At 31.0% G+C, this 24,559-nt stretch overlaps 2 protein-coding genes across 5 annotated transcripts; one reads left to right on the top strand and one right to left on the bottom strand.

Moving 5' to 3' along the window:
- Nucleotides 1–6,485: 6,485 nt before the first annotated feature.
- Nucleotides 6,486–12,971, top strand: LOC111035731 (protein krasavietz). 2 transcript variants are annotated; one of them, XM_022317475.1, is made up of 8 exons: nt 6,486–6,628; nt 9,432–9,503; nt 9,899–10,075; nt 10,140–10,444; nt 10,517–10,882; nt 10,989–11,208; nt 11,296–11,415; nt 12,884–12,971. In XM_022317475.1, the coding sequence occupies exons 2-8, from the start codon at nt 9,443–9,445 to the stop codon at nt 12,910–12,912; spliced, it is 1,278 nt and encodes a 425-aa protein (XP_022173167.1). In that variant the 5' UTR covers nt 6,486–6,628; nt 9,432–9,442; the 3' UTR covers nt 12,913–12,971. The 2 variants fall into 2 exon arrangements, with proteins under 2 accessions (XP_022173167.1, XP_022173166.1); XM_022317474.1 differs by lacking the exon at nt 6,486–6,628 and adding an exon at nt 7,037–7,175.
- A 387-nt stretch (nt 12,972–13,358) lies between these two features.
- On the bottom strand, nt 13,359–24,377 carry LOC111035730 (E3 ubiquitin-protein ligase arkadia). Of its 3 annotated transcripts, none has more exons than XM_022317472.1 (13): nt 23,595–23,999; nt 22,258–22,305; nt 21,910–22,142; nt 19,681–19,900; nt 19,301–19,590; nt 18,659–18,834; nt 17,933–18,465; nt 17,452–17,644; nt 16,240–16,325; nt 16,069–16,183; nt 15,789–15,998; nt 15,616–15,701; nt 13,359–15,548 (listed from the first exon to the last, which is right to left on the bottom strand). In XM_022317472.1, exons 3-13 carry the CDS (start codon nt 22,118–22,120, stop codon nt 15,383–15,385), a joined length of 2,286 nt encoding a protein of 761 aa, XP_022173164.1. In that variant the 5' UTR covers nt 22,121–22,142; nt 22,258–22,305; nt 23,595–23,999; the 3' UTR covers nt 13,359–15,382. The 3 variants fall into 3 exon arrangements, with proteins under 3 accessions (XP_022173164.1, XP_022173163.1, XP_022173165.1); XM_022317471.1 differs by lacking the exon at nt 23,595–23,999 and adding an exon at nt 24,030–24,376 and having other exon boundaries at nt 13,487–15,548; XM_022317473.1 differs by lacking the exon at nt 23,595–23,999 and adding an exon at nt 24,030–24,377 and having other exon boundaries at nt 13,487–15,548; nt 17,452–17,641; nt 21,910–22,305.
- Between the last annotated feature and the right edge of the window lie 182 nt (nt 24,378–24,559).

The raw sequence follows: 24,559 nt of genomic DNA, 5'->3' as shown, positions 1-24,559 counted from the left end.
ATTAATAATCTTCGTGAGCCATTATCCTGTTAAAATAAATAAAATTGTATTCGTATTCGTATAACTTAAAATAAGAAACAACATTTTTATTGCATAATTAAACAACTCACAATCGTATGTTTATATAACATAGGTTTAAGAAAGCTCTTAACTCTATTGAAAATGTTGAATTAGTTGTATGCCGAAAAAATTAAAAAATGCAATACAAATCATGCAAAAAAAAACAGTAAACAATAATTTTAATAATAAAAAAAGGCATCAGACAAGACGAGGCGACGTGGGGGGTACGCGATGGTGAATGGGTGGTGCAATTGATGTTTGCAAGTAAGTGGCCACTGGTCACCAATAATATTTTTGCCCGGCCACGACGGCCGCGATATCGACGATGGTTGACGACGAGCGGCTAGTGCGCGATGTTATGCGCTTGACGGTCTTGCAAATTCTGAAGACGTTGACTGTTGTGCCGGCGACGAAAGGTGACCTATAGCTCGGAGAGCTTAGATCATATACTAATAAATTATCTAAGTCGGAGAGAGTGTCGAACACTATAATCTCGGTGCTTGCGGAATCGTCGGCGATCGGAGGCTTTGCGACTCGGCCGGCGGGATGAGACAACTGGGAGAAAATCTGCGGACAACACCGCAACGCACAGCTGTCCTGATACTCCCCGTGGTTTCGCCCTGGCGATGGCGTCCCGTCGGCACCGTATATCGGCCGCACCCGATGGCCCCGCCGCGAAGTCGCGCACCGCCGAACCCTGAAACTTTTCATCCCCGAGTCCGGCGCTTCTGACGTCCTTGTGCTTAGCTATATACCTTTTAATTTAAGTCTTTTATCACCCACTCATCGTGACCTCGCCGCGCGGCGGCGGCGTCGTCGTCGTGTAGTCGTCACCAGCTAGTCCGAACCTTTCGAATTTCGTCCGAATCCGTCGTCGTATATTTAAAACAAAACATTGTTTATTACTACCCGGCGAGTACGGCACAATCATGTTATTAATCGCACAGCATCAACTGACATTTTTAAAATCTCGGTTCACGGTTAACTTAATCCTTTCATGCTTAACGCCTTGAATATTAATTAACATTACTTATTCAAAATTGTTCGTTTAGGGTATACTGATTCGATAAACATAAAACCGTTTTGCACGTTCATAATAACTTTATTGTTTTAAAAACGATTTAAGTCACTGGGGTATAACTTCAAGTTTGATCGTATTATCGTAATACTAATACATAAGATATAAGAATATTTAGGTATATTATACAATATACACTGACAGGCGGAAGCGTAACAAGTCGCAACCATCGGATGGAGACTTTAACAGTATCGTACATTGTAATCCTTAGTACAAACATGATAATAACTAAAAAACTTATCATTCGAATTTTGAATGAAGTAGCTACATCCACAATTTCTAAAAAATTGATGCACTACTTAAATTACAGTAAAAAAGGGAGTTCTTATTTGAAAAACAGAGGCTCGTATCGCCATAGGACACACCTTAAGTAGTGCTAAAAATTCAAGAATTCAAATAAGTTGCGTCATTGTGTATATTTAAACATTCAAAAAATCAGAATTTGTATAAATTCATTGGTAAAAGAAAAAATGGGGGTGAGCACTAAGCATGATTGGCGAATCACACTTGTGTTTATAATATGATATATTATATTGAATTTTCTTTATGATTATTTAAACTGTGTTTTAACAATTAGTTTTTATGTTTTGGTGAGATAAGGTATTTCACATAAAATTGTATTGTACGTTGATATACTGATATATTTGATCAAATTCTTGAGGGCAATTCGAGGCTCCAGATGTCGGGTGGAAGACACGACCCCGTAATTTCAATATTTGTGTCTGATAACAATTCTCTAACACTTATAAGCATGGAGTGTCATGCGGCACTTAACATAACTCAACACAACTTATAAGTCTCATTCTTATTGTCTTATTTATATGATTTATTTATTTATTTATTATTTATTTTATTTATTGCAGACTGCATGTATACTATAACTGAAAGCGATTCCAGTTTGCAAGGTCCGTGAAGGCGTAGGTAGACTTTTTTTGACTTGACTATTTTGAAAAATATTTAAAATACCTATACGTATTTGAATAAATACATACATGAAAAATGTATTTATAGATAGGTACTTTCAAATTTGTCTATAAAATATATTTTTTACCTATAAATCAATCGAAAAGATTTTTGTGTTTTACATTAACTTTATATTGCTTATATTTTACACCGTATCATTGGGTTGAACTTTAAAATATCTACTCAACTGTTTTCTTAGTCGAAGTTTTTAATTATTGGTCGAGTATTATCCACAGTAATAAACTAATAAATAGATTATGATAAATTTTTATTTCACGTGATCAAAATTAAAATATAAAATATATAATCTAAAAATAATTATTGAAGTATTTGATTTTAAATACAAATACTTCGAAAAAGTATTTAAAATAGGTATTTGAGTACCCTAAAAGTATTTGAATACTTTTACTAAAGTACTTTACAATATACATGTCTATACGTTTATAGTGACTATACACGTGTGGTTGTGTCATGTCATCTTAATACGTTTAGTATTGTTTACTTTGGAGTTTGGACTTACTTTTACTTAGATTCAAAGAAACAACCTTTTTTCGTTTATTTATCTGAAAAAACGTATCCAATCTTAATACATATTCTACATTTTAACGATTTAATTTGTTGCACTTCCCTATGACAATTAATTCCATCTGCCACAAAATTACTGAAAACATATTTATGTCATAGTTTAAAGTTAATACACATGTTTCAATGTTTGTATTGTTTATTAAATATATGTATAATGTACAATGTACATAATTGTGTCATTAATTTAACCCTCATTTTTGGTAAACTTGTTGAATCTGAATGATTTTTTGATATTTTAGGACATTCTTTCAAAATACTGGGTTTTAATTCAACATTGATTTCTTGATTATACACATCCCAATAATGTGACCCCTTACATCGCATTGATTATATGTATTGGATGCGAAACAGATATCCTTGGTGGCCAGTTCATCATGAATAAGTGCATCAATATTTACTTTTGTTATTATTTTTCAAACAAATTGAATACAAGTAACTAACATTAAACACCAGGACACTACAAGTTCCAAAAACTAAGACTAAGATTAAATTAATATATTAACGTTTGTATACGTAAATATTGTGTAAATATCAAATATATTGTAATACAAATATACAATTAATTACAATCAGCTATAATAGTACGAGTATAATATAATTCGATAATATTAGGATATTAATATATTATTCATATTGTAATTTTGGTATTTTAGTTTTTTAATTATACCCTAATTCAGGGTAGGTAAACATTGGTAAATGAAACAGTTAATACAATGTATGGTTAATATGGTGAACAATTTTTTTCGGGAGACCTATTTTTTCGGTGGGGGTTACAGTAATTTGATGTCTAAGGCCCGACTACTACCGGGTAAAGTAAGTCTGCATTTTGGGGAGTGGACTCGTATTACAGTGGCCTATAAGCCCTGAATCACCAACTAGCTACGGTACTGATGATATAATTGATGTTTGTCATGTTTTGTAGCCACAGTCATATAATATAACTGTAATTGACTTATAGTCTACATCTAAATAAGAGTGAAATAAATATGAGTATAATACCTATTATAGGTATACCTTTTAAAAAAAATTACAATTACTTACTTACTCGATGATTGGTGTCTGTTAAACGAGATATAATATCTAATTATATAACTATAAATTATAATAATTATCATTATTATTTATTACGTAGTTAATCAATTTAGTTTTAATTTTTTTAAATTTTGTACATATTAGTTGCGACTTATACTTACATATGTATATATATATATGAATATATAAGTACATAATACATTAATACATTAAAAAAAAAAATTCTGTCCATGATATTAAATCTTTTGTAAGCTTATAAGTAATAACTTATAATATATTGTACACTTTATAACTGTGAGACGTGAGTTCATACCTATATATTAGGTATGTCTAAGTAGTAAGTTAAGAGTTTACGACCTTGATGTTGAGGCCTTACAATAATAATAAATAAAAGTAGCTTATTATTATTTTTATAATATACCTACTATCGATGCGATTATTTTAAACCGCAAAGATGTTAACAGAGTACCTGTTTATTTTGTTCCGTCTTATACTCGTGTACTATAACATAATTCATACCTAGTGTCCTAGTAGATAGATAATTAAAAGTTAAAACCTCACTCATTGACCAGTTAATTATTTGCCGTATTTTTGCGAACAGCAGAAAAACAGTGTTGGGAAAGTTACTTTTTCAAAAGGATCTCGTTCCGTTCTCCGTTCATTACTTACCATATAAACTCGTTCCAGATCTATTGTTCCTTATTCAAAAAAGGAACTCATTTCAAATCCAGTTTCTCTAAAAAATAACTCTTTCCAATTGTTGTTACTTTTTTAACTAAGTTATTAAAAAAATTGATAAAGAATAATAATTTTTATATTTATCATGTTAGGCAAGATCAAAAGAACCAAAAAAACACGTTAACAGATCATGAAATAATATATTGAATATAGGCTGGCAGTCGATAGACCATCTCTGACTCGCTTTTCGTCTACAATGATAAATTATTGAATTCCGTTTTTACACATCGATTACAGTGACTTTTTTTCAATCAACATTTAACTTGTATTTTCCTTTGGGTAAATATCTATATTCTGAATAAATGCAATCAAATAAATATCTTTAAAAATTATTAAATAATATAAATTCAAATTAATATCTTTTATCAACAAAAAACAATTCTGTAATCGATGAATTTTTTGTGTGGATTTTGTGTACATTTCAGTATTTTAAGTCTCTATTTGACCACAACATTAACGGCACATATCTAAGATCCTGCCAAAATCAGGATGTCCTCGTCACATTAACCATTACCTAACATTTAACTCATAGCTTTACTGCGTTATTGCTTTCTTAACGTTGACTTAACTTCACTAACTCATTCAGTATCTACCAAGTAAAAAAGTAAGTCTAAGAGTTAACAAAACTGACAAATATATCAAAATTCCAACACCCACAATATTCTCGATTTTAAAATCTAACTTTTGATACTAGATAGTAATTAATAGCAGGATTATTTTTAATAATAATACAACTTTAAGCATAATTAATTAAAACGATGCAATTATTTTATCCCAACTCACTTCCACTCACTACTCATCCAACCATAATATTATATGTATCATGGTTGTGCAAGTGTGCAGTATTATACAGTAAGCACTATGTACGACATAAATTATAATAAATAATAAAAGTGGGTTTCCGGCATCAATCACTGAGGTAATTTTTCATTACTCCGACGATTGGCCTATAATAAATAAATTATAAATGTATAATAGGTCAATGACTATTGACTTTGACACATTAATTGTTCTATAAAATATTCTTATTTATCATGATCGTGAGCCATGAAATATGTTTGATAATATTGTTTAAAAAAAAAAAAATAATATCATCACGGTTTGAAACGTTTCTGGACGTTCTAACACCAATTTTTAGATTTTTAATACCCGGATACCATCAGGAAGGTTGACAATATTGTACGGCGTACAGACCATAGAGAAATATCACGGTTGCGGCCTATTGCTATTAATTATTGTGTCGTAGAAAATCGAGAAGTGCGTTTTAATTTTTTTTTTTTCCTTACAGACATTGGCGGATTGAAACACGTATAATAATTATTTTGTCGCCGGTAAGAAAAGTATGACGTGTACGTGCTACGTGGGTCGTGTAGCGGTGGGAGGAGGGAATAATAATATGTATAACAATAAATTATTAACAAATGAGCTGCAGGCACAGTGACGCAGACGATTCGCATCGGACGACCGTCAACCGTCGACCATGAATCATGAAACTCATGATATAGTAAACGGCGGCGGACACTCGAGTACTCGACGATGTAATAGTATTACGTCTTGTCTACGCTCGACGACGAGGCCACGGCGCGGCGGAACGACAGTTTTGCCAGTTTCGGCGCCTGTGCGACACATGACGGTACAATAATTACCGTGAGTACCCACCCGTGTAGGAAGTACCGTGCGGGCACGTCGTTTTGAACGCGGCCAGGCAGGTTTGGCAACCGTCGCCTGGCCGTGCATGGAGTGTGGATGCACTGCGAGCGGACATTTTTTTTGGGAAAATTTTTGAACGTTCGGCTGAAATGGCCGAAACCCACCACACGAGATCGGTAGCGGACGACGAATTTCCTGCTAAACGGGATTTTCAGGAGACGGGTTCAGCTTGTATTTTGGGGCCCCGGTCAACGCTTCCCGCGCCGCCCAAACACCGTTTACCCATAAGCGGCCGCACGGGGATTTTTCTACCCCCCGCCCCGCAGTACCATAACCACCGACATGTGTAGCCAACCAACGACGACCAGGAACGAACGTAGAACTACAGTACGACGCACACAATTTTACGCACGATCATTATTCATTAGCAGTCCGGTCGTTGTTCCGTTGTCCGTTCCGCATCCGTTTTCGATCGTTTTACGCCGTTTCAACAACATCCGTGCGTCGACAACAGGTTACTCTGTAAGTAGACACTGTTTTGAAAACTTAAAAACTTTTCGGTCAAGGTGGCCGGCCGATGAGGTATTGTCGTTGGTTCGTCGCGCCGACTTAGCAAACGAACGGCCATTTCGGCGCTGCGGCGGCCCCCCCTGACGCGGCGGTTGTCACGTTGTTGTCGGCCGTGTCCGATCTCTAAACACTCTAAGCGGTCGCACGGCACCGGAGGCTGCCGTCCCGTGCACGTCTTAATCTTTTTAACCCGTTCGCTCGTGTTTGGATTTTGAGTACGCACGCACACTCGTGGTTCGCGCGTGCGTGCGTGATAGACCGTTGGACAATGGCTACGGAAATCCGTCGTTTTTTGCCATCGAGTCTCCGGTCGTGTACGGCCTTGACATCGTTTCAGTTTCTTCGGACAATTTTCTCCGTTCCGCGTACATCGAAATGGTGCCTGGGGCGGTCGAGCCTCGGCGACGAACTCGCCAGTCACATGGTCGTCGGTCGTGTGCTCGGAACATTACCCCTCGACCACCTCGCCAAAGCATGTATTCTTGCTTGCTGGTCACAGGTAACCCACCTAGTTACCCATCAAATACTCGGTTGGTCGAATTAGAGGGATCAGCTACCCTTTGTTTGCCCCTTTCTCTCAGCTTTACATCACCATCGGTTTGGTCTCTGGATGTAACGTTTTTGCCACCGACAATGAGTATCACTTATCCACTCTGGTCTGCTGCTATGCCATGTGCCTACGATTATTTATTTGGTTATGTTTCGATATGTCGTTCCCTAAACATAGTGTAGGTACTTATCCTATTCTCGATTGTATCCTACCTGTTGACTGTCTTGTCTTACTATTCTCTCACTGCCGTTCCATGTCTTTTCAATGTTTGACCTTACAATGGGTTTTATTTTTAATCATGTTTGTTTGAATTGGGTATCACTTGCATTGTTGAATTATTAAGTTAAAAATTAGGTCAGTTTTTAGTACATTTCCTCTGTTCTAACATTAAAATATTTTCACATACTACTTAGGTACCTCTATCTACTCAGCACTCTAAAATTATGAACAGGTTTTTTTGTTTTTTATTTAATTTTTGACTATTAAAAATTAGGCAGGTACAAGGAGTTACTTTTCATTTGACCTATTTAGCATGTTGGCTGCATGTCATATTTGTAGATGTATTTGTCCCTGCACTGAAAAACATTAGGTTTTTAAAAAAATAAATTCTTAAGATATTGATGTATGTACGGAAAAGCACAGATTTTTGATACACTTAAAATGATACACAAATTTTGTAGAAGTGTTACAAATAAGCAAAAATACAATTTTAAATTAGACATCTAATTGTAAAAAAAATATATATAATCAATTAGGTATCCATACTTATTGGTTTGATAATTAATTTATTGGTATGAAAACAATTTAAAATAAATTAAACAACTATTAGGTACTTCATGCAAAACAAATACAGTGTACGCTCGATTATCCGCGGAATAGGGTGGCAGGACATCCATGAATACACAAATTCCGCAAATAATCTATAAAATATAATATTAAAAAAATAAGTTGGAAATTAAATTTTTTTTAATTCCGCAAATTAAAAATTATAAATTATCCCCAAATTAAACCGATAATGATTTATAATGTTAATATATGTAAGTATATATTTTTTGTATACATATAGATATGTTGATGATTCCGAGGAATACTGCGGATAATTAAGAGTACACTGTACATTTTTCAGTAACATTTTTTGACAAAATAATGTATTAATTGAATTTTGTATTTGACAAAATATTATTTTACATACATATCAGGTTTTGATAAAAGTATATACCTATTATGCATTAAATATCAAGTTGTCAAAACATTCATTAATCATCTTAACATGAAAAGAAATATGCAAAAAAAAATATTTGTCAGTAGCGTATAAACTATTAATATATATTATGATTACTGATAATCCAAAAAGATAAAAAAACAATATGGAATCTCATAAAAATTCGTGCTTTATTTAGAGAACTCAAATTAAAGTTAAATCATAACTATATATTTCATTACAATACCAGTGTTTCTGGTGCAGTATTTTCCACAACATTATGGTCTAAACCAAAAAAAAATTAAAGCTGAGCCCCCCCCCCCTCCACCAATTGTTACTGTATGGATGGATATTCTAGGTTAACCTTCAGTATTTTTTAAAAATAAATAGCATTATATGTACCAAGTATTTAGGTAGGTACAATTAATTGTAGTTAGTATTTATGAAATCATAGAATGGGCATTCTTATAAATGTTAAATTTTTAATATATACTTCATAAAATACCTAAGTTATTTTATATCTTTATTAAATATGAACAATCAGAATTTTATCTTTTTTTCTGAAGAAATGATTACCAATAATTATGTAATGTCTATTACAGTCAACACATTATTCTAATGTCCTTGTAAAATACATTAAGTGTTTACTATTTTTTGTAATGCCTAGCCACCTAGGTAATTAAACAAACAAAAAATTATCGCAAAAATATTCAAAACATCAAATCTAACACTTTTTTAAATGTATGTATATGTAATAATCTTTTAAATGTTACGAGTTATTTTTATTTGCATTTATACTTATGCATTACATGATAAATAGATTAAATACCTTTTTGATTTCAATTGAAATTTCTTCGTTATTTTCCTCTTCTGTAACTATTTAAAAAAAAAAAAACATATTGTTGACAAATAAAACTAAAGAATAGCGTAGCGTATACAAGATTTTTTAATTAGTTTTATATGTTGTAAGCACTTTGTTTCATTGTAACAAAAATATTTTTCAGCGAGTTGTTGTATGAGTCAAAAAACAGAAAAACCGGTACTGTCAGGTCAACGCATCAAGACCAGAAAAAGAGGTAAATATATTTATCTAGAGTAATTTTTCTATTAAAACTTCAATAATTAATTAATTAGTTTAACATTTTTGCATTATATTAATGCAGTGTAAGGTGTGCTGTCAGGAATTCTGAATAAAGATTATGATAGTCTTGGGCTTAGGGATAAATAGTAATAATTTATCCATACATTATAGGAAATGTCCCATCCACCAGGGGCACTACTGTTCAATATTAATTGTGGGCCCAGGGCCATGCCCCCACTTAATCATTCTTGCAATCTGTCATGAATTAATATTTTAAAATTAATAATATGTTGAGTCACATGATATGGTGTTCAGAATTATTGTTTATTAAGACTTAATATTTGTTTACTTAATTATATATTAACTTATTTTATTTTATCTATTTTAAAGATGAAAAAGAAAAATACGATCCTTTCGGCTTCCGGGACTACATCCTTGGGGGCCTCAACGGTGCCGGCACTGACCTAGAAGCAATTTGGAAGTTCCTTGATCAAGCTGGTTCTAAAGTTGATTATCGCCGTTACGGTGAAGTCCTCTTTGATATACTGATTGCCGGAGGTCTTTTAGGTGAGCATTTTGATATTTTCTGTTGTAAGTTTTCATTGGACATTACAACTTAATTTTTTTTTAGTTCCGGGAGGATCCATATCACAAGATGGATCGATATCTCAGGATGGGGACAAGCTGTGGAAGACAAACGCATGTGTTTTTGAAGCGCCCGAGGACATGGTATCTATGCGAAACTATGAACAGGTGTTCATCAAACTCATGCGCCGATATAAATATTTGGAGAAAATGTTCGAGGAAGAGATGAAAAAAATTTTGTTGTTCATTAAAGGTTTTAGTGACATTGAACGTATTAAACTGGCACGTATGACTACGTTGTGGATTGCTAATGGTTCAATTCCACCTACTGTTCTTCAAGTTCTTACTAATGTAAGTTCTGTAATATACATAGATTGTTATTTTATCCAACTGATGATTTTAATATGAATTAATGTTTTTTAGGAGCATTTGATTAAAGATGGGTTGGCCTTAGAGTTTCTCATTGAACTCTTTGTGACATACAAACAGGAGGTAGGTAATGCCCATCTACTGACTGTATTGAAAAAAGGAGGACTCGAAGGACGGTTAATGGATTTCTTGCCTCCAAACAAGCGTACTGAAGAAAATCTCCGTGCACAGTTTGAAGAAAAAGGATTGAGTGATGTAGTTAAGTTACATTTAGCCCAGGCCAGTCAGGAAGCTAAACGCAACTTGGAAATTCAGCTTCATGATGACTTTAATGACAACAAAAATATGAAAGAAATCATTTCAAATATCAAAGAATTGTCTTCTAAGCATGACATTCCCGAACATGAAATTATTGTTTTGGTGAATATTACTTTTATGCATAATAATGTCAATATTTTGATCAAAACAATTAAAATTTATATGGTTGGAGTTATGTTTTAATAAGAATGTAACTATTTGTTTACAGGTATGGACAGTTGTAATGACACAAGTTGAGTGGAACAAAAAAGAAGAACTTCTAGCAGACCAGGCACTTAAACATTTGAAGCAATATTCACCATTGTTTTCAGCGTTCTCAACTACTGCGCGTTCTGAATTGGCACTCATGCTCAAGGTTCAAGAATATTGCTATGAAAATATGAATTTTATGAGAGTCTTCCAAAAAATTATTTTACTCTTCTATAAAAGTGAGCAATTGTTTCTCGAATTTTAATATTTATCAGTATCACTATCCAAAAATGTATTTATTTAAATTTCTAAATAATATTTTACAGCTGATGTGTTGACTGAAGAAGTAATTTTAAAGTGGTACAAGGAGGGACACTCAAAGGGTAAAACAACATTTTTGGAACAAATGAAAAAATTCATTGAATGGCTACAGAATGCCGAGGAAGGTAAATACTTGATATGACTTAATTATTTACTAAATTCCATTTATTTTTGTACTTTCCTTGTTATTGGCTATGCCTCTCTTAAATTAATTTAATTTTGGGCCTTGTATTGTAATCCACAGTTATCCCTGAGCAAGGTCCTCTAATGTTTTTTATTAGACTATAAGGTTACACCTATTCATATAATTTCAATCTCAATATATTAACATAATACATATACTAAAATGTAGTAATAATTCTTAAACAACAACCATTCCAGATAAATTATTAACAAGTTATGGTCGGCCCAAAATTATATACACTATAAAACATGAAAATTAATTATATACATGCATTTGCTAAAAAATTATCTCTGTTTATTAAATTGAACAAAGTTTAAAAATGTGACTTAACAATTTGACTGCCTACTGTTGCAAATTTAATTGTTTTCAAAGCAAAATTTATCTTGCTATAGTAATACTAATCTCTATCGTTGACGAGTATCAATGTTGCGTTATATTTTTGAAAACAAATATTACATTCCAACTCATTAAGCTGTTGGTAGTAAGCTTTAAAATTGTCTGTCCTTAGTTAACTCCTTTTTATATTAATAGAGAAATTTTTTTATTATTTTGGGCTAAAATTAATGTGAACGCATCTACAAGTAGTCTGTTTTTATAAACCCTCCGTCTTGGTGATGCCTATGTTTACTATTGCAATGGATCTAATGCTTAACGGAGGGATATTAAAATATATATGAACTGTTGCCTTCGGTGCTCACACATTTTCGTCTGAGTTCCACCCTCTATTGTTCATACAATCATGAATGACGTGAAAAATCTATAAAACAACCACTATTTGTTTAAATCATTTATTTATTAGTTACTGTAAATTCATTAATAAATAGTTCTTATAAACCTCTGTCTTGGTGATGCCTATGTTTACTATTGCAATGGATCTAATGCTTAACAGAGGGATATTAAAATATATATGAACTGTTGCCTTCGGTGCTCACACATTTTCGTCTGAGTTCCACCCTCTATTGTTCATACAATCATGAATGACGCAAAAAATACATGAAACAACCACCATTTGCATAAATTATTTATTTATCGGTTACTGTTAATTCATCAATTAATAGTAATAAGTTCTTGTCAACCTCCGTCTTGGTGATGCCTATGTTAACTATTGCAATGGATCAAATGCTTAACGGAGGGATATTAAAAAATAAATGAACAATTGCCTTCGGTGCTCACACATTTTCGTCTGAGTTCCACCCTCTTATATTCGTATAGTTTAATTACTTCACTTAAAATAAATGTATTTATATGAGTAATTTGTTTTAATTATTGAATTGCGGACAAATTAATTATAATTGTGATCAAAATCCGCGTCGATGACTTTCTAACTACACACTAAGATACTTTTGGTTCTTTTGGAAAAACCGTACAATATTCTTTATACTTCAAGTCAATATTATTTCCTGTTTCAGAATCTGAGTCAGGCGAAGATGAGGATTAATTTAAAAACCAAAACAACCTGAAAAAAAAATTAATAAGAAGCATTAACACACAAGATGTCAGCCAACGACCAAAATCTTAAACTTACCAAGGATTCTACTATTAACTTGTTTCATTACTTTTTTTAATAAATAAAAACACCAAGGTATATGATTATATTAAAATTTTTTATAGTTGAAAAACAAAGATTTATTATAATTATTATTATTTTTTTTTTTTTGAGCATAATATAGTAATGAACAAACAAATAAAAATAGTTTTAATTATTATTAATTTAGTCATTCAAAGATATATTATATTATAATAATTGTCGTACCTACACAAGGTGGTCTCATAGCAACAAAAAATGTATCCAGTTAACATCTCTATATATATATTTATGTAATAATTGCAGTGGTGTATGGCTGTTATAAGTGTTGTTTTTTTTTTTTTAATAAACAAAAATTATTTTTTAATAATAATTTTTTTTGCCTTTCACATAAACACTACATGTATAATTTATCTTCAACACGCTGCGTAAATGTGCGTATGTCCCAATTTTGTTTTGATAATTAAAAAAAAACTGTCACACATGAGTAGGCAACTTTAAATCTAATTGATTTTCCATATTTTTCTTAAATAAATATATAACAATATAGTTATACAAAATAAATGCATACAAATATCTAATAAAAAAAAAATAATATGTATAATAATAATAAAGCAACATCATTTACATGGAAACTGGAAGAGGTAATAATTATCATAAAGTAATAATGTTACATAATAATAAGAAATAAAACATACAAATTTCGTTAAAAAGTTTTCAATTATTATCACAATACACTTGGCAAAAAAAAACAATATTAGTATATTCTGGGGAGGGGAGGTTTGTTGACAATTATTGTGTGATTTTTTGCGCTGCAAGTTTTTTATTTTTAAAAAATATATAATCCAAATGTGCTTAAAAACTAAAGAGATCAATTAAAAAAAGATGAGAAACAGCAGTAGTATAGTCAACGACAATTATTTTACTCTGAATAGAAAATAGTATTTTTTTTTCTTAATGCAAAATGTCTAAACAGTTAACTGTAATTTGTTACGCAAACAACAAATATTCTCTAAACATAGCGTTATAAATTAATATATTATTAAAGAGCACGTATGGTAGTAGTAGAAATATTTGATAATTGTATTGGTAATTTAATTGAAAGAAAATTCACTATACATATTAGTATATTATTATGCACGTTACAAATATTTTCTGATAAAAATCTATTAAGAAATTATTCACGATGATCCATTAAAATGACAAAAAATATATGTATATACTATATTATATATATCCAAAGATTATTTTATATAAAGCGACCAATACTAAATAGTTAAACTTGATATTCAATATTTATTTATTTTTAAATAATTTGTATTGCAGGTACTTAGGGTATAGGTAAATTCGATAAGTGTGAGACAATTAATTAAAAATACAAAATAATAATAAAATAATAGTAAAAATAATATCTAAAACTAAAATATATTATATAATAATTATTAATATATATATTACTACGAACAACATAATACCTACTCACGACCACAACATGTTTATTCTGACAACAATAGGTTTATCAAGTAAAAATAACGAATTAAAAAAAACGGATATGTTTTTTGCACAATATTTCCATACTCGATACGTGCAGTTACTTCAGAAAATAAAGAGACCCGTGGACAAAAACTAAAATTTAAATGCTTGTTATCACTATATATATAATGATACATAAGACTACACATTTCAGTAATAATAATGAGCGATTAAGTTAAAAAAAGTTTAACACTGCCAACAAGTAACAAAAGTTAAATGATTTCTCAATTCAAATGTTGAAAAAAATAAATGGTAATTAATATTGTCAAAGTTGGAAAGAAAAGCACTCTTAGATAACGTTAAGAGACTAAATTAAAAAAAAATCTAATAACTATACATTTTCTCATATTAAAATCAACAAAAGTTAGGTATTTGTTGTGTAAATGTTTAAAAATAAAAGTATTACTTTGTGGATAATCTATAATACAATACACATATTTTTAAAATCTTCAACATTTAAAAAAAATGCCCATTACTCGATTAGAGGCAGGGTAAGAACAACTAATTGCACAACGAATAAAACACAAAGGTTAAAAGTTCTACTAAAACGAAAACATGCAAAATTGCTAAAAATAAAGTTATCACATATGAATGGAAAAGCTCGCGCACACTAGTGTGACTGATTTTTTTTCTTTCAAATTTTATCACACGCAAGACCCTATAGTGTATGGTGAGGGTAACAAATTTTATTAAATGGTTACAATAAAACCTTTAGAAGTTTAATATTTAGCAGTGGAATACTATTACAGCAAAACAATGATGCATCCTCCCCCCTCTCACTCTTACACATAATTCAACGGGAAGAGGTTGAACACGAATTAGCTGGCGGTAAAACCACCAATTCTCCGTGTCATGTTGGAACAATGAATGGAGTTTCAGATGGCAAAGGTGAACCAGAAGCAGCATCCTTAGTTTCTTTGGTCTCGATGTCTACACGACATATAGGACATCGTTTGTTAGATGACAACCATTGGTCAATACACTCAACGTGAAATAAGTGCATGCATGGTAAACGTCTAGAAAATACCAGTTAAATATTTGTATTGTTTTTATTATTATTTGTAGTTTTTTTTAAATTCATACCTAACATCCTCTGTATCCTCAAAATCTGAAAGACAAATGGTACACTTCTCTGTATTATCTTCCATTTCATCCGATGATCTCTTAATCTATCACATTAACACATCATTCATAAATGTCAAACTTTATTTATTAATATCATATTGTACAATAACTATAATAATTAAAATACTTACACGTTTGTATTTATGAGGAAAAGTATTCTTTTCTATAGTGTCTTTTGAAGCACCACGATTCATCATGTGAATGCGACGTTGTTCCATTAATCGTAAATAATCTTCTAGCCGATATGATAAATGACGTGTTAACATGGGTAATGATCCTAGTTGAGAAATCTGAGGTATATCAGCACCTTGCTGTGATGGAATTGTTGAGCCTGGAGTTGTCTGTATTAAAAATATAAGTATTAAAATTATTAAACATTATATAGTTGAAAAAACAATCATTCCAAATTACATTAACAATAGTTCCAGATGGCGCTCCAATACTAATGCGTACATGATGCATTCGACCAGGTGGTCCAGGAGGATGGTAATTATAATAATGATGAATATGAGGATGACCACCATCACTGAAAAAAAAAAATTATAAATATATGTATTCATGTAATCAAAATTGAATAAATACCTCGTAGACCCACTTTGAACCACAATTTCTGTTTGTAATGAAGATGTAGGTACTTGTTCTATTCCATCAGTAGGAGGAGATAATGTCTATAAATGTATACAAAATTATTATTATAAAAAAGCAGTAATTAAATAAGACATTAATAATGTTAACATGTTACTTTAAACAATTTAAATTTCAGTGAAAAATTGTAAATATAATTAAAAATGTATTTTAGGTGAATAAAATATTAAGTTAAACCTAAGGATGGTTTTTTAAAACTAAATTAGAAAAAGACAGCCAATGTAATCACGCCTTTTGCTTTAATATTGGAATCTAGTGATTCTTTTATATTAGTTTCAAAAACAAATATTAAAAACATATTATCAATTTTATTTTGTTATAAATACATATTTTATAAAAAAAATGTTTCAAAAATTTCATTGTGTTTAAGCACATGAAGTTCTGAACCCTAGTTATTACCCCACTAGTGACTAAGATCAGTAATCATGTATTCACGTCCTAGATCACATAAGATTCAAGTACCCAGGCAATTAATGGCTACGACATATTAGGGACTATAAATAAAATTGTGTGAAATTACTTAACAGCGGCACCAAACTGTGTGCCATAACACCAAAATACTGTATAAAAATAATTACAATGTAAATTTATGCTTATTTATAGAACAATACACAATATACACTAGTATAGACATTTTTAAGCTGGAAATAATTTTTGAGTGCTTGACCTGTGAGTCTCTTATTTATGTCTTTGGCATTACCAACACAATTAATTTAAATGTATTATTACTTATACCACCCTCCCCCCCAGATTGAAAATTCCAGGGCAAACAAACCACTGTATCTAATGATATAATATGCAGATAAAGTAATTTTGAAAATTTTTAACATGATACAAATTAATAGTTAGGTTAGGTTATAGCTATGAAAACCAAATTGTTTTATTAAACCTAATGATATATTTAAGAAATCACTTATCATTGTAAAATTAAATAAGATGAATAAACATAAGACGGACATAGTTACTTTATAACTATCTAGAAGTTCAAACAAGATACATTTTCAAATTAATTTTGAGTTTCTGAAAACTTAAATTTGACCGCATTCTAAATTTCAATTTATTCAGGAATTTAATATACATATATTAGATAATAATATATATATATATATATTATGCACGCATAAATAGGATGCAGTAAGCTTTACTTACAATGACAGCAGTAGGACCAATTCTACGTGAAGTAATTACTTCTGGCCGGCTGAACACATTTGGTTGCTGAGGTGGAGGCAACACCGTATGAATTGCTTGAATAGATGGATGGACCGGTGTTGGTTGAGGTGGTTGTTGATATCCCTGCATGCATGAAACTGGTGGTATACTTCTTAATGATCGTACAGAACTGCTAAAAAGTGAAAAATGTAATTAGCTTTATCTACATATAATAATTTATTGAAGCCTATTTAAAAATTTTAAGCTGGTTTTTAAACACGATCAATTAGTGACTTAACATTAATGATAGGTTAATTTTTAAAGAAATGTTTTAATACATAATAAAGTTGTTTTTATAAATCTCATAAAAAAATCTAAACAAGACAAAAATTAAAATAAATTTAATAACTACTGATAATAAAATGTTGGATGTTAAAACTAATTGCAAGTACACATTTTATATTAAATTAAATTAGCTCACCCATTCATCATATCCATTCTTCTTCTTTGCATTTCTTGTATTCTATGTTGATTATACCATAATCTTTGATGATATAAAGGTACATTTGAAGGTACACATGGAGTCATTGGGTGTGTAGCCATCATGCCATGATGATGGTGGTGTGCTGGATGTATGTGACTACCCATTCCACCCATTCCAAATACAACCCTAGATGTATTATGACACTGACTACATGGGGGTGGCCAACCTGGAGTACCAGGAGGTGGGTGAGCTGTATGTACACAAGGTGCTTGAGGAGGTTGGTCCATGAAAATTACATCATTTCGATACAGAGGGGACGGATTAGGAGGATATTGTTGAGTGTATCCGGGCATAGAACGCATAGCAGAATGTCCAACATATTGTCGCTGTGGTTGCATAATTGGGTAACGACTAAACATTGTATGGCCCATAGATATGTCAGCTTGTGGTGTTCTTCCTGAATGATTCATTAAAGGATCATTGACTTCTTCAGACTCTTGAGTTAAATCTACTACAGGTGGACCAGTTGGCTGTTGAAATATTAATACTTTTAGGTACTCATAATATTTGACAAGTATAATATTCTTATTAATAGATAAATTATAATTCATAATAACTTAAAAACTTACAGTTAAAATAAATAAATGTTTTTTATCAATACACTATGAAATTTAAATATATTTTTAATCTAGAATGATATAAATTGAGATCGCAATAACTTACTAGTTGATTTATATTTCGTTGTTGGAAATTGTTGACTGTGACTAATTCTATCCCACTGTCTTCATCATCATCAGCATCCATCACATTTGTCCATTCTGCTCTACGGGGATCGTTATTAAAACGGTTTGGTTGTGGGGCTCCAATATTATTCATACCGTAGACTGAATATTCTTCAGCTAAAACAAAAAAAAAAACTATTTAGAAAAGCAAAACACTTTTACTATGTGGCATAAGCTAACATTTGTTCAAGCCAGAGATTTAAAAATAGAGCTATTAATTAATAAAAAATCATTCTAATATCTTTGGTAACATGTAAAATTGTAAACACTATCCAACTCTAGATTACTTTTATAATAATACATTATTGAAAATTCTTCTCAAGCGAAAATACAATTCCGATACAATAACTGTTTAGTAATAAATGAATTATAAGAAAAATAATACTTCTTAAAATGGCTCAAAATATGGATAATTAAACATTTCATCAAAAGAATATTCTTAACATTTGCACTATTGATGATGTATACATTAAAATCTATTAATAAAAATGTAAGCTATAAGCTAATTGACAGTCAAATTAATAAACTAACAACAATGCTACTACAAATAATAAGTATAGTTAATTAATAATTCCTATTTTACTTGATGTTGTTTGAGGGTTAACCATTCTATTTTGATTCGAAGAACTTGCTATAGAATGATCACTTGGAGCTGTAGTAGTGTGAGACTGAGAATTTGGTCGTTGGGAGTACTTATAATTTCCCCCATGGTTACTCATGGATGTATATGCAGATGAAGACATTTGATCTTGACCATAACGTTGTGGTCTATACATTCGGCTAGACATTTGATGTCGAGGATAAGTCAATGGACGATTTGTATCAGGTTTACCAGTTTTCATTCGCAAGTTGTTATCACCAGAAAGCAATGATCTAACAAAATGGATATATAATAAATATAAAAAAAATAATTAATAAATTAGAGATTAAACAAACATGTTTATTTATTTTATTTTTAAGTACCTCTTTCTTCCCATTTCAGATGACGTTGGAGTAGACGGAACTGGATGGTTAACAGTTCGACTGGATGATTCATCAGTGCGTGGTACAGACCAAGGTGTTTCTATAAGAGTATTTCCATACCGCCATATATCAGAGTTTAATGGGGAGAATTCTTGTGGTGTATCTTCAGTCTCTAAATCGCTCCCATCAGCAAATAATGGATCATAATCCATTTCATTTCCTAATAACAATTTTAAATAAATGCTTATAACTTTATGACGGTTTAATTATTTAAAAAGAAATTAATTGCGAATTTCAGCCTAAGTAGGTATGCTAAAAAAAATTGTCACTCATGCATTACTGTCAGTGCCAGAGCTAGGAGGTTTTATGAAACTCTGGGCAGAAAGTTGACAGTATAATTTGTCAACACAACAATTAATATTATTTTTTAAACAGCTATAATTTATGAGTAATAACTAATATGTAAAAATATTTAACAGAATGCAGTTTATATTTTGAACAAATACTTTATAGATAACACCAGGATATTTTTTTTCTACTTGCCTGGCCCAGACTATAGCAAGCAATAACTATAACACTATTTACTTTGTAGCTTAATTGTTTCAATAACAATATTTATTAAAAGAGCGTTAATTTTTTAACATCAAAAGCTTAAATAAATGATTCAAAGAACTATAAATAGGATTTGATTTAAAATTTAATACCAATAATTGTAACACACTTTTAAACATATCTAAGGAATTGTTTAAGTCATAGTTTTGGATTTTATTAACAAAGGAAATATATTATTTGAAATTTAGTTAAATATAAATTTAATTGAAATAGCTATAGGTATTTGTTTTAATTGAATATGGTATAGTATAATGTGTTGCCACTGTACCTCAAACTTGTTGAATAAGTTAATTAAGACAGTTAACAAGAAATAATTAAATGAAACCAAAACAATTTAATTAACACTATTAATTGAGAAAATGTTGACAATCATGCAATAGGTATCCTTAAGTATTTCTATTATTAGAAATTAAAAATAACAATATTTATTAACAGGTATTACTTTATATTGAATAATCATTATCTATTAGGTTTAGGTATCTTGATTGAATAAAACATATTCTCCCAGATTTTTTTTTTAAGTAATTTTAATTATAATAGTTATAATAGAATATGAAAAATTATGTATAATTATTAATTTATTTTATGAATTTGGACAGCACTAATAACCGGAAGTACATAAAATAAACACTGAGAGAAAAAGTATTTTATGACACAAAATGGTCGAGAAGAGGATATGTTCCTTAACCATATTAACATAAGAGGACAAGAAATCTGCTTGTGTTGTCTCCGTCTTACAAGTGCGTAACATAGCAAATTGTACGCTCAGTATATCACGTTTAGCCCAGTTAGTCTAAAATTAGAGTGAACTTACCTCTTATACAATTTAAGGGCAAGATTATTATCTAGGGAATCTTATAGGCTTTTTTAATATTTTAATTTTATAGTGACTAATGAGCATTTTCAAATATTAATATTTTACACACTCATAACTCATTCAAGGGGGCTCCAGCATATCATGTTTTAAGAAGGAGAAATACATGCTTTGAAATACTTATCAATACATTGCAAAAAATTAAATATATTCTTGTTTGCATATCTATAAAAACTACTTAAAGCGGTAGTAAATTAAACATACTTCCTAAAGTCCGATTGTAATTTTGAAAAGTAGTTGAATCTATGAGCTTCTAGAATATGCTCTTTAGGAATAGCCTTTTTGATTTAAAATCAGATATGCCCAAAATAAATAGAAATACAATTATTTCATGGAATTTTTGAAAAAATATCTTAACTATAATGTCCTTAAAAAGTGAAAATTGACTTCTTAAAGCCTAAATATTTTGTCAAAGAATTCATGCATATATTGAAAATTAAAATAGGATCTAAAATGTATGAAAAACATGTGTATTTTAATCCCTTTACAAATTAAAATATCATAAAAAACCAATAACACAGATGTTCACACATTTAAGTTTGATAATAGGTCAATCTACTCTAATATTAATTAACCACACAATACACAAAATTGCAACTACTGGACGTACATTTTGTTATATTATGCGTTTGTTAGATTGACACAACATATGCAGGTAAGTCATAGTGTTTATACATAGTTTAGTTTAAGAAAATAATAAAATAAAACATTTTTATAATGAAAATCATGTAGAACAAACTTACCTAACTGCATATTTGACTCTGTATTTGCTGGTGGGCTTGGCACAGGTCCAGTGGCCGTGAATGCAGTGCTTAATATATCAGCAAAACTATGGGTTTCTTGGCCATTAGAAACATCATCAGAAACATCATTCTCTGCTGGTAGTTTTCTGTTTGGCCAATTATCGCCGTGATCAGTGGTTGTAGTGCTAGTTTCACTTAACTGATCCGCCATTGATAAAAATGAATTGAGCAGACTGGACAAGGATAATTTAATTGATTAAATGGAAATTAAAAGCAAACAGGTCTTTAAGGATTGAAAATTAAGTCTAAAAGACAATAACAAATTAAAAGAATTTCAGAAATTATCACCAGATGTTAAAAACCAAGACAGGAAACCCATCATCAATTCATTTCGCCCTAAAAATAGAACAACAATAATTAGCAATAAAATTTATTTAAAAAGACAAATTGGTGCTTCAAAGGGTTAAAAGTATTTTCTTTTGTGTAGGTAATATGTAATTTAAGAGCATAATAATTAAAATAAAAACAAATGAATAGTTATACTCTTTGACAAGATTCTTAAGTTATATTTATACCTTAGCTCTAAGCTTTGTCATGCTATAAGTTTATACTTTTAGGGATATATGTAACTAAGATTATATTGCATATAAGACAGACATTTTTGAAAGAACAATTAGTACCTACCTAACAAAAAATACTTTGATGAGTCAATGTTTTTTTACATAACCTCAAGAACAAATTTCATACCACCTGTTGATAGTTGATTATTTATTTTAAAATAAATCAATAATATAACATTCTAAATGCTAACATGAAAATATGTGGGAACATTTCATTATTTGACTTGTTAAAATTAAAGAATTGTACAGCCTAAAGCTCTAATACAATTTGTTATACTAATATATCAATTGTAATGTATTGAACACTGCTTTGATACATTTTAATTAAAAGTATTATATTGTAGCCTATTGCAGTATATTTCTATTAAGTAATTAATAGCAAAAATAAATAAATACACTTTAAATTCATTCTGTAGAAGCTAATAGATAATGTATGTATTTTGCATCAGTACCTATTTGAACATTTTGCAATTTTATTACTTATTTTGTATAATGTCATTGATATCATTCATTGATATGATTCATAAATTTAATATTTTATGTGCAATACATAAATATTTTCAAAGTAATATAGGCTACCTAGGTATAGGTTCAATTATTTTGGCGGAAAAACTTTCATAGATGCTATTGTTTAATGAATAACAAATTGCATACACAATACAATTTGTTTTTGAAGTTGAACAGATAAATTGGTACTATTAATTAATAGTAATTACAAGATCAAAATAGAAAGTATAAAGATAAAATAAAGTTATCTCACAATGTTAAACTCGGGAAGCTTATTACTCAAATTTCAGACACATAATAATCTACATAATAATACAAATGAAACAATGCATAGGTACACTACGTTCTCTGTGGTTGTAATTGTACGCAAAAATTCCATTTGATAAGAATATTTTGTACATGTATCATGTAGGTAGAATATTTGATGTATCAACATTGTACTACCTACATCTAAAACCAAATTAAAAAAAAAACTGTCAAGTCAGTAAAAACAGAGAAAATACTATTGATAGGCGTTTAGACTTACCTATACTTATAAATTAAAATGCACTAACATACCTTGACATTATGTTGTCGTAGTTATGCAGTTATCATGGGACACAAGAAGTGTATGAAGAAAATATTAAGGAGACTATCGATGAGCAACAACAAGTGATAGTGGTTGTGAAGGGATGACAAAAAATAAGAATGCGTCGCTCAAGAAATTTAAACGGAGCGACAATTGACCACAATGGATATGATGGCCGAAATGCAGAATCGCGAGTGTCACGTCAGCCAGAACGACGACGGACCGCGATAATTGTTATTGTTGTTACACATCCGTTCGTCGGGGAACGGCGAGTTATAATTTTACTTTCGGTCCCGTTGGTTACGAAATCCCAAGCGAGACGTGTAGCGGCACTCGAACACAACGGCGACGCGCGTATTCGTTCCGTTTTTTCGATTCAGTTCCGTCCAACCGACACAACAACGTTTAGGTATTATCTATTTTACCTTTTCGATACGTCCGCGTCCATCCTGTGGAATACGGCAGCCCAATCGCTTCCGTGTGTGTACTGTGTATTGTTGGTGTTGAAAAACAAAAGAAAGATAATGACAGAGAGAGCGTGATAGAGTGAGAGAGGAAGAGAGAGAGAGCGGTGCAGATAGGACCGACCGAATTCAAGAAGAGATAATTTTAAACTTATTTGTACGGCTCATTTTTTTTCTGTTTTTGTCAAGAAAAACAAAATAACATTTCACGCACGCAGAAAAATAACAACACCAGCCAGCAGCACGACTGATGATGTGGGAGTCCGACCGTGGTGGTAATCGGGTGTATAGGGGTTCCGACTTACAGAACCCGCACGTAGTTCAGTCGGTGCAGTACGCGTACTATGCGTATGGCGTATCGTGGAAACGCCATTTTGCGTAGTACCATATGGAGGTGCGAACCCAGTGCCGCCAACAATGACTGGGGCTGGCGCTGGCTGGCTGCTGTCCGCTGATAACACCAATCTCAGCTCGTTATCAATCATGTCTCA

This window comes from Myzus persicae, unplaced genomic scaffold (genome assembly GCF_001856785.1).
Source record: "Myzus persicae strain clone G006 unplaced genomic scaffold, MPER_G0061.0, whole genome shotgun sequence".
Lineage (NCBI taxonomy): Eukaryota > Metazoa > Arthropoda > Insecta > Hemiptera > Aphididae > Myzus > Myzus persicae.
The sequence above is the reverse complement of the archived record's forward strand: the minus strand, read 5'-3'. Positions and strand labels throughout refer to the sequence as shown.